The sequence below is a fragment of the Babylonia areolata genome, chromosome 18, assembly GCF_041734735.1.
Source record: "Babylonia areolata isolate BAREFJ2019XMU chromosome 18, ASM4173473v1, whole genome shotgun sequence".
Lineage (NCBI taxonomy): Eukaryota > Metazoa > Mollusca > Gastropoda > Neogastropoda > Buccinidae > Babylonia > Babylonia areolata.
In genome coordinates this window covers 30,654,601-30,670,216 of record NC_134893.1, presented here as the reverse complement: position 1 = coordinate 30,670,216, position 15,616 = coordinate 30,654,601, and the positions used below count along the sequence as shown (strand labels likewise).

The following is a 15,616-nucleotide window of genomic DNA, read 5'->3' as shown; positions in this document are numbered from 1 at the left end:
CAGCAAAAGGAAGATATATATATATATATATATATATCTGAATATATAGTATAACACACACACACACACACACACACACACATATATATATATATATATATATATATATATATATATATATGTGTGTGTGTGTGTGTGTGGAACAAACGAATAACGTGAGACAGAAGAACATTGTATGGACCAAAAACATTTCTTGAGATGGATACTCATACGGATATCTCGCAAGCAAGCTTAAAATCAATCAGTTAATCAACCAACCCATCAATCAGTCAACCAGTCAATCAATATCATCAGCTTATCGAGGTATACTATTGCTTTTCCACACTAACATTGTTCCTACTGGTCGTCGATCTCATATCAGTATGACAATGATAATGATAATAGAATGGAAAAATAAACTAACCAAGCCAAAGAATACATCCTATTTTTTTTTCTTTTGTACGAGAAAATTTCTTCTTTTTTTCTCTCTCATATCACTCAACCATTGTCGGCAAGTATGACCAAAAACTAAACCTGAGGGCAGACAATAGCACGGATGCTGCATGCTTGGAAATTCAAAATCAGCAAGTGACAAAAGTAACAAGTCAGCATGGACAATCAGGACATATTGTTGAAGGTCAACAATCAGTTGGCTATTCGTGGTGGTCCGCAATGCATTATTCGTCGATGTTTAATCGTTTTGTCATCCTCAGTCCAATCGCTTTGATCGTCAACAAACCAGTATTCGCAGGAGAAGGAGAAAGCAGTCCTAGATTCATTGTCAACAGTGCATTGTTTTCACGGTTAGCCAACCACTTTTCGGGCTCCACAACTGAGACTTCATGATCAACACACAAAAAAACCTGTTGGTGGTGGTCAACAAATCATTGTTTCTGGACAACATATCTGATCGTGGTCAAAAGATTATTGTTTATGGACAACGCATTTCTTGTTCTTGGTAACCAGAATCATGACCAACAAATCAGTAGTCATAGTCTATATATATATATATATATATATATATAGTTTTGTAAACAGTGTACAGGTACCATTGATGATTTTAAATGTATGGTGTACCCACAAACAATTTTTGACAGCTCCACTCTGTATCAAATCTGAACTCATTTTGTTCATATTCCGCGATGGGGCGTTCTACTTCTTTCTGCGATTATTTGTATTCGTGTCCTCACCCCCCACCCCCCAGCCCCCACGCCCCCTCTCTCTCTCTCTCTCTCTCTCTCTCTCTCTCTCTCTTTCTTCCTCTTTCTCCCTCTCTGTCCCTCTCTTTCCCTCGCTCTCTCTCTCTCTCTCTCTCTCTCTCTCTCTCTGTGCTGTGCATTACTGCCGAGTCAAGTCCGGCATCTAAGGTACTGTTTGGGTCCAAGAACCCAGCTCTGTAACGGCCCTAGCCGTCGGCGAAGGTACAGACCACGCGAATCGACTTAGAACCGTTTCGCTCCCATGGTCAATTCCTTGCGTTTCTCTTCGCCATGGCATCGTGTGTTCGACCACGGCTGGTTGGATTAAAAAAAAAAAAAAGTGTTCTGGTGTGTGGGTGTCCATACTCCTCCATAATCATGTAGAATCAAACCCTAAAAGCCTGGTATATGACGCAGAATAATATCCTGGTTATCGCTCGAACTAACACTGATGTGTTTCCACACCCTGCCTTGTCATCATGCAGGATATGTTTGTGTGTGTTGAATTGTAATCCACTCTTTACAAGTATTGAAGCTAGCGTTTTAATCCAGTCTTTCTAGATACTGAAAGCGCGATTACTACCCAAACAAAGAAATGTAGTTCGTTTTACATGTATGTAACGTTTGCTATTGGAATTGTTTGATTTGTCACCTTTATGATAGCCAAGATCTAACAATGAAAAAAAAAGCGTGAAAAGTGAAACTGCCTTGAAAACTTATATATATGTCTGTGATGGAGTGACTTGTGACGATGGTGATGCCATCAATCAGTCAGTCAACGCGTGGCTGGTCAATGGTGTCGCTTTTTCAGTCACTGTTGAGTGAACGAATGAAGAAAAAAAGGAAAGAAGGAAGGAAGGAACACACACACACACACACACATCTATCTGTCTGTTTATATATGTATATATATATATATAGAGAGAGAGAGAGAGAGAGAGAGAGAAATCCATACACATACATACATACATACATACATACATACAAATGCACATCCGCGCGCACACACTCTCTCTCTCTCTCTCTCTCTCTCTCTCACCTTTCTCAACATAAAACACAGTAAAGTAAAGATAGGAGCAGAATGGGTTTATTCACCACAAAAATCTACAGAAGCAATGAATCCAATATCATCGATAGTTCCACCGTGTTCAACGCTGGTTTGGATAAACTGCAACTTCATTGGTCATCTGTGTGTGTGTGTGTGTGTGTGTGTGTGGATCAAGTGAGCCTGACAAACTGTTGGAATTTCACAAATACATGATATCTTTATGCTGGTTGGCATCACATGTTTTCAATGCCAGTCCACTGACAAAAAAGAGACAATTCTGCTTACACACGTTTTTGGTTAAATACGAGCAAACACAAAGATATGCAAACATCTACAAGGACTAAATCACCGAACTAGAAACCTTCCCTTTATGGCAATAAGTTTGGTGACCTCACCTCTCTGTTGACAGTGGACACCTAATAATACTATGATTTTGCCTTCTCAAAAGAGGACACAACTTGACGCCATGCTGCTTCATGAACCCTTCCCATTAGTTTGCTGACAGGTCAACAACAGTTACTCAGGTACACAGTGAGAGGACATGTCTGGGAGTGGGTGGGGCGGGGGTGTGGGGGGGATTCCCGTTCACCATGAACTGACATGTCTGCCAGCGGATAGAACTCTTGAAAGTGTGCTTTAGCTTGTTGGAGCCAAAGTGAGTGCACGTGATGGGCGTTTCATGGTTATCGCTCCTGAAGTCAATTGGATTTGGTGGTCCCTCCATAGATACCGAGATCACAGCAACCTGACCCCACAAGCACCGTGTCCTGTGAACATTAGCACGGGGTGCAGTGGACCGGGAAGTTTTCAAGGCCACTCACTCAGCTGGAACGTTAATCGATTTCTGTCTGTGCGCGCTTCCACTGTACTCGTTCAGTTGCAAAAAAAAAAAAAAGGTTTCTGTGGGATATGTACACATCATTAACAACAACACTGCAAGCCTCTGTGCTTCAGAATGCTGTTGTTTTTATTTTGTTTATTCGAGGGAAAGAGGGGGCGGGTTCGGAGAGGGAGGGGGGGGGGTTCTGAAGCATACCATCTTTCATTAGCGGCAATCGTGCAAGTGTAAAGCTGTGTGCACAGCAGTTATACTTGAAAGTGTTCGTCATTATGACCCAGTGTTCTTTTCTCTGTACACTACCAAATACTCAATACGGCATCGTTGGTCTATGACTGAATCAAAAGTACAACAACAAAAAGGAAAACAAAATCATACGAAGCCCTCCTGTGAACTGTAGTGTCCTCATGCACACTATAAAGCACTGTGTCTTCGAAGCAAACAACTATCAGTATCATTATGACATGAAAGACGAAATGCATATCATACAGTTACAGCACAGTTATGTCCCTTAACAAACATTCTGAGGCCAACTATCACGCACTTGGATATGAGCCAGAAGAGAGAGAGGTGAGGGTGGGATGGAGACACAGACAGACAGACAGGAGACAAGGAGAGATAGAGGTTGGGTTTAGTTGTTGTTGTTGCTGTTTGTCTCGATACATCAAAAACATTATTTATTAACTAACACTGCATTTCATCTGATTAAATATAGCCATCATTCTTTTCTGTCAATCTCTGTGCTCCACATTGTTGGTTTTTTTAATGTTTGAAAATACATCGTCTTCCAATAAGTGACAATCATAACAGTGCAAATCTGTGTGCATAACAGTTTTGCCTTTAATTATGCACCACTATTTTCCGCTGCCCTCTAGCTCTGTAACCTTTAATACACTCAATAAGGCATCGTTGCACAGTGAATGAAAACTACAATAACCGAAAGGGAAAAAATCAGGCAAAGTATCATGGAAAAAGTCTAATTTCTAGGACTTCCTTTTAGTTTTGCCTTCAAGAAATGACAGCATGTCCCCCACACTGTAGCCTACAACAAGCCTTTATTTCCTGAAATGATTATATCCGTCACAGGATTTACGGTCCTCCTGTGGCGAATTCGCACATAACTAATCGTAGTTTCCTATGGCACATCCCACCGAATGCCTTTATCACAAGAAACAACAGCTGTCAGTACGAAAGTGACACGTAATGTCCATTCAACAGTTAACACTGAAAGCAAAGTTACTCCCCTTTGCTTACAATCATGGGCAAACTATCACACACTCGGAAATGACGGGCGAAATAGCCGAGTGGTTAAAGCGTTGGACTTTCAATCTAAGGGTCCCGGGTTCGAATCACGGTGACGGCGCCTGGTGGGTAAAGGGTGGAGATTTTTACGATCTCCCAGGTCAACATATGTGCAGACCTGCTAGTGCCTGAACCCCCTTCGTGTGTAAACGCAAGCAGAAGATCAAATACGCACGTTAAAGATCCTGTAATCCATGTCAGCGTTCGGTGGGTTATAGAAACAAGAACATACCCAGCATACACACCCCCGAAAGCGGAGTATGGCTGCCTACATGGCGGGGTAAAAACGGTCATACACGTAAAAGCCCACTCGTGTACATGCGAGTGAACGTGGGAGTTGCAGCCCACGAACGCAGAAGAAGAAGAAGAAGAAGACACACTCGGAAAGAACATCAGAGAGGATAAGAAATACAGAGGGTAGAAAAGTAATAGCAGATACATACATAGACGGTGTTTTTATGAGAGAGAGAAAGAGACAGAGAGAGAGAGAGGCAGGGATCTTGAGATATCATGAACACAATGAAACAAAATCTAACAAAAGTTTATCTTACCAAATATACTCGTTCTTCTTCTTCTGTCTTCATCACCTTATCTTCCAAATAAATCAACCGTCGTCGAAAACCAGCTTTGTTACAACAAACAAACATTGTATAACAGGAAAACCTTCGTTGTGAAAAAAACCCCACTTTGGACGCTGTATCAAGGCACAATGTATACAGTCCCATGAACTGTAAATCTCATCAATATTGTGTAGGACTCCAAAGCACAACAGGAAATTCCTTTCTTTTCTTACCACCACCACATCTGAAGCACATGTCTTTAACATACATCTTCTTGTTTACTTCTTGCTATCAAATTTTCACATAATTTAACGTTATTTACAGAAGAAAACATTCTCTTCTGTTATTGTATCGCAATTCGGAAATGTTAAGCTCTGGAGTAGGAAAAAAAAGGTTGCAATAAAAAGTGAACAGAAATGCTTGCAAAACAACAGTACTTTAAACTGAATCATTTGCCAACGATACAAAACAAACACTGTCTCATATGTGCCTGCAGTCTGGCATTGATGCTGATCTTTTTATGTTCTTGCTACAACTGCGACTGCTGTTGTTACTGTTGTCGTTGCTGCTGTTGCTATTGCTGCTGTCTTGTTGTCGTTGCTTTTCAGAAAGAGGAAAGCACTGTGGATGTTGACGAAGTGTCTGAAGGGTTGCAGACGAAAGCTACATCAGAGTCACTGTCGTGTTGTTGTGGACGAAGGTCGAGCAGGAGCTGCTGAATCTGATGGGATTGTTGTTGGAGTTGATCCAGCTGCTGCTGCATGTCAACCATCCGATGATCCAGCAGACGTGGCTCGTTCTCACGAGCCCCTTCCACCCCTTCCATCTGTGAAAATCGTTGTTCGATCATTGACAGTCTGCCTTGCACGGAGTTCAGCTGAAGTCGCAGTGTGTGCATGTTGCTGGTGTTGCTGTTGTTGTTGTTGGTGGTGGTGGTGGTGGTGGTGGTGGTGGTGGGAGTGGTGGGGGCACGGACTGTACTCTGCGTGCGATCCCCAAAACCACATGGTGCCGCCGTTGCTCTGCTGAGCGGTCTTCTGCGGCCTTCGTCCTGTGGGTTGGCTGGGTCACATAAACGGTCTGCACTCTGATCTCCTGAGGATGACGACAGAGGGTACGTCCCAACAGTCGGTTCTGGAACGAACCAGCCACTTCTTCCCTCTCTTTCTGCTTTCAGGTTTGGGGAGGATGAAGAGGGCCTCACAGAATTCAACGAGGGGCTGTCTGTAGCCTGTGAAGGGTTTGCAGTTCTAAATGTTGTGAGAAAAGGGTCAGTTACAGTCGCTCCTGACAAAATGTTCTGACGGTCAGAAGGCACGCTGTTGGTGTCGTAGACATTGTGCCTCGTGATGGGTTGTTTTTCTGTTGTACTGACGATTTCATCACTGGAAGGTGCACTGACGATGCTGTTGTTGTATGCTGTCGTGATTTTGACGTCGTTATCCTCAGAGTCTTCGGTGGAGACGTCCTTGTTTGGTCCTTGGATTAGATTCCTCAGGGGGACGCTGCACGCACAGCAAGCAACATTTCCTGGTGATCATTTTGGTTTTTGACTCAATATGAGTCTATGTAATAACCCAGTGCTCGTGTGTGTGTGTGTGTGTGTGTGTGTGTGTGTGTGTCCATGGTAAACTTTAACATTGACATTTTCTCTGGAAATACTTTGTCTGCCAATTCCAAATTTATTGGAAAATAGTTGGGGGGGTGGGGGGGGGACGCTTCACAGTCATACCGATCACGGGTTGTACGGATTAAGCTGTATTTCCGGATCACAAACGGTTTATTTCGTTGAGGATCCAAATCCAGAAAATATTTGGGTTCGAAAATGGCATGACCTCATTTTTTCTTCTGGGCAATTGGTTCTCATTGGTTTCTGCCAGTAACTGAGCCTGCCGAACACGGATCTTCGCAGATCTGGATAAAGCGGATATATGTTGCTGTGTGCTTGAGGTGATGGCAACGTCTCCTTTACAGCGGACTTTAATGCCGAAGATATACCAAAATAGCATGATTTAAACGGCGTTATCATCTCTAATACCGTAGTTGATTTATCATGCTAAAAAATATATTCAGATATGAATTGATAGATGCGCTTTAGCACTGTGAGTAAGTCTACTTACTCTCGACCCAAACATGCTTGGTTCGTATCTGCTTTTATACCCTTATATATTTTTTAACCCTAAGCTTTGCGATATCAAATACAGAACACATTTTAACGATTTTAAGTGTGTATCACAAGTGAGTCTCTCTTGTTTTATGTGTGTGTTACTTTCAAAGAGAGAGAGTCATTATACTGATTTCTTAAGACAACTGTGGGTTAATCATGAAGTATCAAAATCAAAGGCTTGTGTGCATGTGTGTTATGAGCGCGAGTTGTATATTTCTGCTTTGTTCTCTTTTTTCTGTCCATGGAACCATTTTAATCTATTGCTGAAGAAACTTTGTGAAGCACAAACTATTTAGCACAAGTAGTAAAAGTGGTGGTGGTGGTAGTTACAGCAGTTGTTATTTTTGTTGTCATGGTATTGTTAATGTCGTGAAGTTGTTGTTGTTGTTGTTGTTGGTGGTGGTGGTGGTGGTGGTGGTGTGGGAAGAGGATAACGGAAGAGGAGTATCGTCTTTAGTGGACAGAGTGAAGCACCTGGATTGCGTAAGGAGGTCGCTGTGTGGGTCGGACCTCGAGGTGGGGACTTTCACCAGCGGATCCTCCATCATCCCGGACAGGTGTTGGGGAGGCCAGGTGTCACAGAGAGACGTGGTGGTGTCTGCTCTGTCCCCTGTCCTGTCCTCCTGCCAGCACCAGTGTACAGTCTTCAGTGCTCCAGTCTCACACACAATACTACACTAGCACACTATGCCCTGCGGATCGTGCTACGAAAGAAGAAACCCAGAAACATACAACAGCTTTTCATGCAGGTCCTTGTGGAACTGTGGAACACATAGCTAGACAAATACATACTGGTGAAGCAGCTTTCCTGGAAATATAGTGCTTTTCAAAGACTGGTTGTGCTTTCAGCACCAACATATCGTATAACAATGGGAACAGGGAGAATTTGAAACATCTGTCAACATTCTGGACTGCCTCAGCTGGCATAAAACAAATCAGAAGATCGTTTTGAAACACGAACAGAGAAAGTAGAGAATAAATGCACGGTGTGTGGGGAGAGGACCACAAAGAGAGACAGTGGGGTTTGGCACATACAGAAAAAAAACATTCAAAGACCAGTTTGGTTTATCGAACAGGAAGAAGAAAGTAAGAAACCGAAGGAAGAAAGACAGGGTGGGATAAAAGAAAAGGGAAATAAAAGAGGAAGGATTTTTTTAAAAGGTACGAATATGCGGAAAGATGGGAGAGGCGAAGAAGATGTAAACAACAAAAACACAATAGCAATCAGCAACTAACGAGAAAAGAAAACGCTGACAACAACAACAACAAAAACACAATAGCAATCAGCAACTAACGAGAAAAGAAACGCTGACAACAACAACAACAAAAACATCATATACCTGTGAGCTGACAACAGATTTCGGCAATGTTATGGACCAGTCTCCATCTGGGGTGCCCTGGGTCTCTGGCTGATCACAGAAACCTGTGTGTACATACAGAAACAGTTCTGGGTCAGCATGTGTCCGCACAGTCATGTTGAACGATAAGGTAAAGGGAGAGGGGTCACAAAGTCTATGCCAATAGCAAATTAACCAGATCAGTCTCTGAACATACACAGGACTTGGGGCATCTTATGTTTTTCAGTTCGGCACATTCCCTCACTCACATCCTTTAAAACAGATCTAAAAACATTCGTTTTTAATCAGTGCTTTGTGCTGATTTAAAGCACTATAGTAATAGTAGTAGTTGTTCATATACAAAGTTCTTGTCTGTCAGCTGAACTACACAAGGATCGCTATGAAAATCTACAAGTTCAGAAAATCAGACTGCAAACCAAAAAACTTAATTTGAAATTTGAAATATTGTTAATTAATGATCACTTCCACATCTTCTTCTGACAACATACCTGCGCCTTGTTTGCTGTCTTTCTCCACGCTGCTCTCATCTGTCTGATGCTCTTTGTGCTCAGGACGTGTGGTCTGGGTCTGTGTGAGTCCCTCTTCTGTCTTCACGTCTGTCTCCGATGTCTGCTGCCACCTGCGTTGTGGATTTCTGATCCTGGATTGGGTGTGCTGTTCTTCGGTACTCATGTGGTTCTCTTCTGTCTGGGTTTCTTGTTCTTCTTGTCTGGTTTCTGGCTGAATCTGTTTGTCCTCTGTGTGAATGCTGTCTGTCTGTTGCTCTTTGTTTTCATGAGGCTGACCGTCTGCTTGCTGCTGTGCATCGGACATTTTTACAGATTGTGTTGTTTCGATTTCTGACGTGATGATTTCGTTCAGTTGCTGCCAGTGACTGCAGTGTGCACTGACGACCAGTCGTTCGTGCTGCACGTGCCAGTCCCACACAACACCTGCCTCGCCCACCAGCCTCTGGACACGCTCCCTGCTGTCAGAGCTCTGCAGCTCCTGTGTGGAGGCTGCTGTCAGCTGTTTCTCCTCATGTCGCAGATCAGCCACGTATTCCCACAGAAGATCAGAATACTTGTGAATCATGTGAAATGGAGCGTGGATGTGCACGGCCTCTTCTTCAATGTTCACTGACACGGCCTGTTGAAGACATTCAGGCAGTTGGTTTTCTCTTTGAGCTGTGGCCAGAAACTTCACCTGCCATGGCTGTAGTTTTCTGTTGGTCTTTGTCACTTTCTGCTGACTAATCTCTGGGTCTGATGCCATCTGTCTCTCGAAAAGGAACTCAAGTACAGCTGTACGAGTAATGTCGATGTTTGACGCAGTGTCACAGATTGTGATACGGTTTTTCTGAATGTTTAACACTGATGAGATTGTAGATCCGTTAGACGTTTGCAGGCGACATGACATTTGTTTCCATGAGTCAGACTCCAAATGTGAAACTTGGCTCTTGCCAAGAAGGATCTCTGTTGTTGGGAAACAAGACATTAATGTCTCCCTAAATTTTGGAATAGTTGATTCTGCGGCAGTGACCGAAATGACTGTCGTTGGTTGTCGTGCTTGCTGAAACAGGCGTTTCTTCTTGCCCTTTGGTCCTCCCTTTGTACTGGCATGCTGAAGTTCCCAAGCACAGTCAATGCCTTCGTTGTCAAGTGACTGCTGAAACCAGTTCTGCGCATTAGTTCTTTTCAACATCATGGCCTCCGTGTCTGTCAGATTGATGGTGTCATGTGACCAGCTTTTAACGTGACTGAAGATGTCTTCTGTCGTTTTCTTCACAGCAGTACCATCACCGCTTAATTTCAGTGTTAGGTGGTTCGTATCGCAGGTAAACTGGACCCCTGGGTATGTTTCCTCCATCTTCCTGAGAAATACACTTTCTTTAAAAATGGAAAGATTATTTCTGTCACGTTTTATAACTGCGTCGAAATGACAGTTACTTGGATCCGGTGATGGCATTCCACATACCGACCTGCTCCTACACTTTTCAAGGCACCTGTCACCAGCAGCAAGGGGATCTGTCAGGAACATATGTTCACACGGACTCAACAGCTCGATTAGTTGGCTGACAATTCTAACTTCCCAGTCCAGTCCCCACAGCACTTCGTAAGCGGAACCTAACAGGCATGTGATTTCAGTATCAAATGTTCTTGACAGACGTGTGACTGTAATGTGACCAGTGCTGCTATAGCGCACAGCCACAGACTCGGTTCCCGACCCTTGTGCTGCTGTGTGGAGGAATCTGTCTCGCGACTGTTCATCCTGTGTGATCCTGTTAATGACGTCAGGCCCTACATTTACTTGCACGTGGTTTTCTCTGACAGCTATCTGACACCCATAGACATCAGGGACAACGACATCCACCTGCACGTTGTCATGGCCGTATTTTTGGCGGAGGTCACGAAGGAGAGCCGTCAACCCGCCTGAGACACAGGAAGACATTGCATGTGACAACACGGCGTGTGTTGGAAACCAAAACAAACAGGAAGAAAGATTCCAACTAGCCAACCATCCTGCTGGGGCCGTATTCAAGAAACCATCGTTCCTGCAGGTAAATTTGTACTTGCAGGTAATCTGCCTCAGGCAAGGCAAACTGCCCGAGGGTAAGCAATACAATGGTATTCAAGAACACCAGAGCCTACCCGCGGGTCTACAAACCTGAAGGCAATTTACCCTTACTATCTGCCAAGGGTGACAGCCCACGAAGCAGAGGTAAATATGGCGAATCCTTTTGTTGCGTTGGTTTTGTTGAGGGAAAACAGGCGATTTGCAGAGACCGTGTCTTGAATACGGCCCCTGATAGTTTGATTTTATCCTTTGTTCGCTTGGCAGTCAAAAATGACGTATGAGACTGGCAGACGTCATTATATTCCATGTGACTTACGTATGTAGCAGTGAAGTGAGTGCACTTGCAGACGATAAATGATGGAATGCCCGAAATTTACAGATCATCGAAATTCGTTCATTCCAGAGAAATATTTGAATCTGAACTCCGTTATTTTAATTTATTTTTGCAGTTAGCTGCAGGGAGGACAATATGTCAGAATGAGGAAGTCGCCCCCAGATTCGACAAGTTGCTGACTCTCATCAGTGCTTTGCCACTGAAGCCTTTTTTTCAATTTTATAGATTGTGACACTGTGGTGCAGTGCGAAGTAAAGGAGCATTCGCAGAGGGGAATCCCCGGGATTTTTTATTATAGACGATGGGTTAGCTGCCTGAGCGTACCACGCATGTCTTGAACATGAAGATAACTCAACCTTCACGTTAAACTGTACCCCCGGGTCCCTACCATGTCAAAGGTAACTTGCCGTACGGCAAAATGAATTTGGTCTTGAATACGGCCCCAGTCTGACTGTCAGTCAACCAGTCAACTGAACAACCAGATAACATATTTTTTCTTCTTTTGTTTCCCTGTGTGTGTGTGTGTAAGAGTCAGAAAGAGAGAGGAACAGACAGACAGACAGACAGACAGACAGATAGATAAACAGTGAGGGAGGGAGGGAGGGAAGGACTGAAGGAAGGAATTTCTATTTCTGAGTGTTAAAGAAAGAGCAACCAGTTTTTTTCTTTCTTTTTTCCATTCAGCACTCGAAAGGGAAAATATATTTGAAAAAAGAGAAGAAAGAACAAGAAAACCAGAGACAAAACGAACAAACAGGGAAATGTTTAACAAACAAACCATAAACCAAAAAAGACAATGAGTAAAGGAAGAAAGAAGCACATAATTATATCAAAGCATCATATCAAATATGCTCGTAAAGAGACCACATGAACAATTGTAAGAGAGAGAGAGAGACAGAGAGAGAAACAGAGAGAGCATGTGATTCTTCAAACCACACAGAGTTTGCTCTGTGTGTGTGTGTGTGTGTGTGTGTGTGTGTGTGTGTGTGTGTGTGTGTGTGACTGTCTGTCTGTCTGATGTCTGTCTGTGTCTGTCTTTGTCTGTCTGTGTGTGTGAATGTGTACGTGTATGTGTGTCTGTGTGTATGTGTGTGTTTGGTGTGTGCGTACGTGTGTGTGTGTGAAAGGTTTAGGGGGAGGGGGCGTGAGTGAGATAAGTGAAGATTAACAAGTATGATAATAAAAATCACCATTCAAGTTCCAAAGGAAACCTTCGACAGTGACAAGATATCCTTCGTGGGTGTTCTCTGTGCTGACCTGACGTAAGTGCCACTCTTCAAACCAACGTGGAGTGGGGGTGATGTCAGGTCCTGAGCCCCCCACTGCACGCATCAGGAACTGCCACCTCATCCTGCCGTTACGTGCACACATGACCGCCAGATTCATCTGGAAAAATATCAAATCAAGGAGTGACAGGAGTCATGTGAAGCAAACTGCATGTGTGAAACCATAAAAGGAGGTTGGCTGTTTTATGCGTATAATATGTTCGTATTTGCATGAATTCCTTCTCACCATTTTTTTCTGTTATGAAAGCTATACAATCTGACTTGATGAATGTTTCTATAAAAAAAAAAATGGATTGTGTGAAAACCGATATCCGGGCAAGGGAGATTATTAATGACTGGTTGGTTGTGAATGTAGACAGGCCAATGTTTCTCCTTATAATGTTTTATTATTTTGAGAATGCTGATGAGATGGTTCTTGATATGATCGGCTGGAGGTGGGAAGAACTGAGCTGAGGTGGGCAGAGGGGAGAGTAGTTGTCAACCATTCATGAGACCACCGTGGCTGCGGGTAAATGTGTACCAGCAGGTAAACTGGCTGATGCAAGGCAAACTCCCTAAGGGTGAGCAATATTCGCTATTTAGGAACACAAGAGCAAACCTGCAGCTCTACAAACCTTAAGGCAATTTACCCTCACTACCTGCCAAGGGTGACTGCCCATGAAGCAGAGGAAAATATGGCGGATCCTTGTGCAGCATTGTTTTGTTGGTTTGTTTGTTTGTTTTTAGGTAAAGACAGGCGTGTTTTGCGGATAGAACGTGTTTTGCGAACTCTCTCGACATTGCTCTGAACTGCGGTGAAAAGTAAAGCTGAGAGCATGTGCAGAAGGGGATTTTTTTTTATGGGTGATGGGTTATCTGCCTGAGCATTCCGCGCGTGTCTCGAATACGAAGATAACTTAACCTTCACATCAAACAGTACGCGTGGGTCCCTACCATGTCAAAGGTATTTGCCTGAAGGCAAAATGAATTTGGTCTTGAATACGGCCTCCGTGTTCAATGGCCACATGGGAATCTTAGATTATCTTTCCTTTTATTCTCATTTGAAACCCACTAGCTTACATCAGTCCTTCTCAAAGGTAACTTGCCTGAAGACAAAATAATTTTTGTCCGGAATACAGCCCCGGTGGGGGGTTGGAGATGGGCCCGTTCTTTGAGAGAAGCGGTACCTGAGATGGGATCTTCTCCCAGTTGAGTGTCATTTTTGTTTTCTGCTGTGCCACAGATGTTCTTTAAGTCTTCGGTGTTTCGTATAGAATCACACTTCAGTTGGGTGTGCATGATGGTAGCTTGCGTTGTTGCGAGTTGTGAGCTTTTTTCAGACTGGTACATGTGTTGTGGCATTGTAGTATTAACCACTATAGTGACGTTTTTGTTGTTGTTGTTGTGAATACTTTTTATTTCTATAAAACCTGAATTAAGTATAGTTCCTGACGTTAACTTTGTTTTGGGAACTGAACGTTTTCATCACAAGTTACAGTGAGAGAGATGTGTGGATGTTTGTGCATGTGTTTGTGTATGTGTGCTACTCTGTATGCATGTATGTATGAATGTGTGTGTATGTGTGTGTGTGTGTGCGCGCGTGCGCGCGCGCGCGCGCACGCGTGTGTGTGTGTGTGTGTGTGTGTGCGTGCGTGTCTGTGTGTGTGTGCGTGTGTGTGTGTGTGCGCATGTGTGTGTGTGTGTGTGTTTTATGTGTGAGCGCGTGTGTGTACAAGTGCGCACACACCATATACATGCTTGTGCACTCCTATGATATACACATGCAGGTGTGCATTCATGCAAGCATACACAAACGTATATACATATATGCAGACAGAAACAGAGACAGAGACAAGCCGATAGAGAGAAGAGACTGACAGGCAGGCGGGCAGAATTACAGACAGAAAGACAGACTGAAGGGGATTGTTTTGGGGTGGGGTTTTTTCAGACTCAAATGAATGCAGGCAGACAAAGAAAGCTGACGAAGCGATACACGACACATATAGTTTTACACATGACAGAGGAATCTCCGATGTGATCTAAAATTAGGAACACCACATATATCACGTCAGTCACCTATCATTAAGATAGTTCATGTTCCGGGTGGAAAGTACACTGATAAGTGATCACATCAAGAGATTCAGTCAATCTTCATATTCGTCTGTTGATCTGAAAGCAATGATAATAATAATGATGATGATAATAATGATAATAATAATAATAATAATGTTGATGATGCTGATGATGATAATGATGATGAAGATGATAGTAGAAGAAGAAGAAGAAGAAGACGAAGAAAAGAAGAATGCAGATTGACACCCCAGGCAGGAAGCTTACAACAAAAAGCTACACATTTAGAAATATTATAAGTCTACACACACACACACACACACACACACACACACACACACACACACACACACGCACACACACACACACACTGTCACACACACACACACACACACACACACGCACGCACGCACGCACGCAAACACGTGCACACACGCGCCCGCGCATGCACGCACGCACACACGCAGACACACGAATGCACGCACGCACACACGCACACACACACACACACACACACACAACCAGCAGAAGCCCCCCCCCCAAAAAAAAAACACATTAGTGAATATGGAGATAGGCAGAACGAAAGAGATGGTATTTTGAGAGACTTTTGAGAAACCTTAACAGGTGATGGTTCCAATCAACGAGGAACCAGGTCAGTTTCAATGCTGAGAGAAACGAAACGAAACGAAACGAAACAAAACGAATTTTTATTTCACGAAGGTAGTGGAGTAGGTACAGCTGCTTTTTTACATCCAGCCCTCAAGGGCAAAAAAGAAAGAAAAGCGAAGGGAAAACACACACACACACACACACACACACACACACACACACACACACACATAATTACACATGAAAATAAAGCGCATGTACACAACCTAACTAAGCACGACGCAACGACACATATTATCACTGAAAAGATCAAATCATTATAAAATGAAAT

General features: G+C 43.4%; 1 protein-coding gene across 1 annotated transcript in view; it reads right to left on the bottom strand.

Annotated features, from left to right (window-relative positions):
• Positions 1-2,249: 2,249 nt before the first annotated feature.
• The window catches only part of LOC143292653 (uncharacterized), a 14,354-nt gene continuing 987 nt past the window's right edge, over positions 2,250-15,616 (bottom strand). The window contains exons 2-6 of the mRNA XM_076603146.1: positions 12,532-12,727; positions 8,940-10,862; positions 8,434-8,516; positions 7,568-7,716; positions 2,250-6,431 (exon numbers count right to left, since the gene is read on the bottom strand). Coding sequence (XP_076459261.1) covers positions 5,531-6,431; positions 7,568-7,716; positions 8,434-8,516; positions 8,940-10,862; positions 12,532-12,727 — 3,252 coding nt within the window. The 3' untranslated portion in view covers positions 2,250-5,530. The remainder of the gene's footprint in view (positions 6,432-7,567; positions 7,717-8,433; positions 8,517-8,939; positions 10,863-12,531; positions 12,728-15,616) is intronic.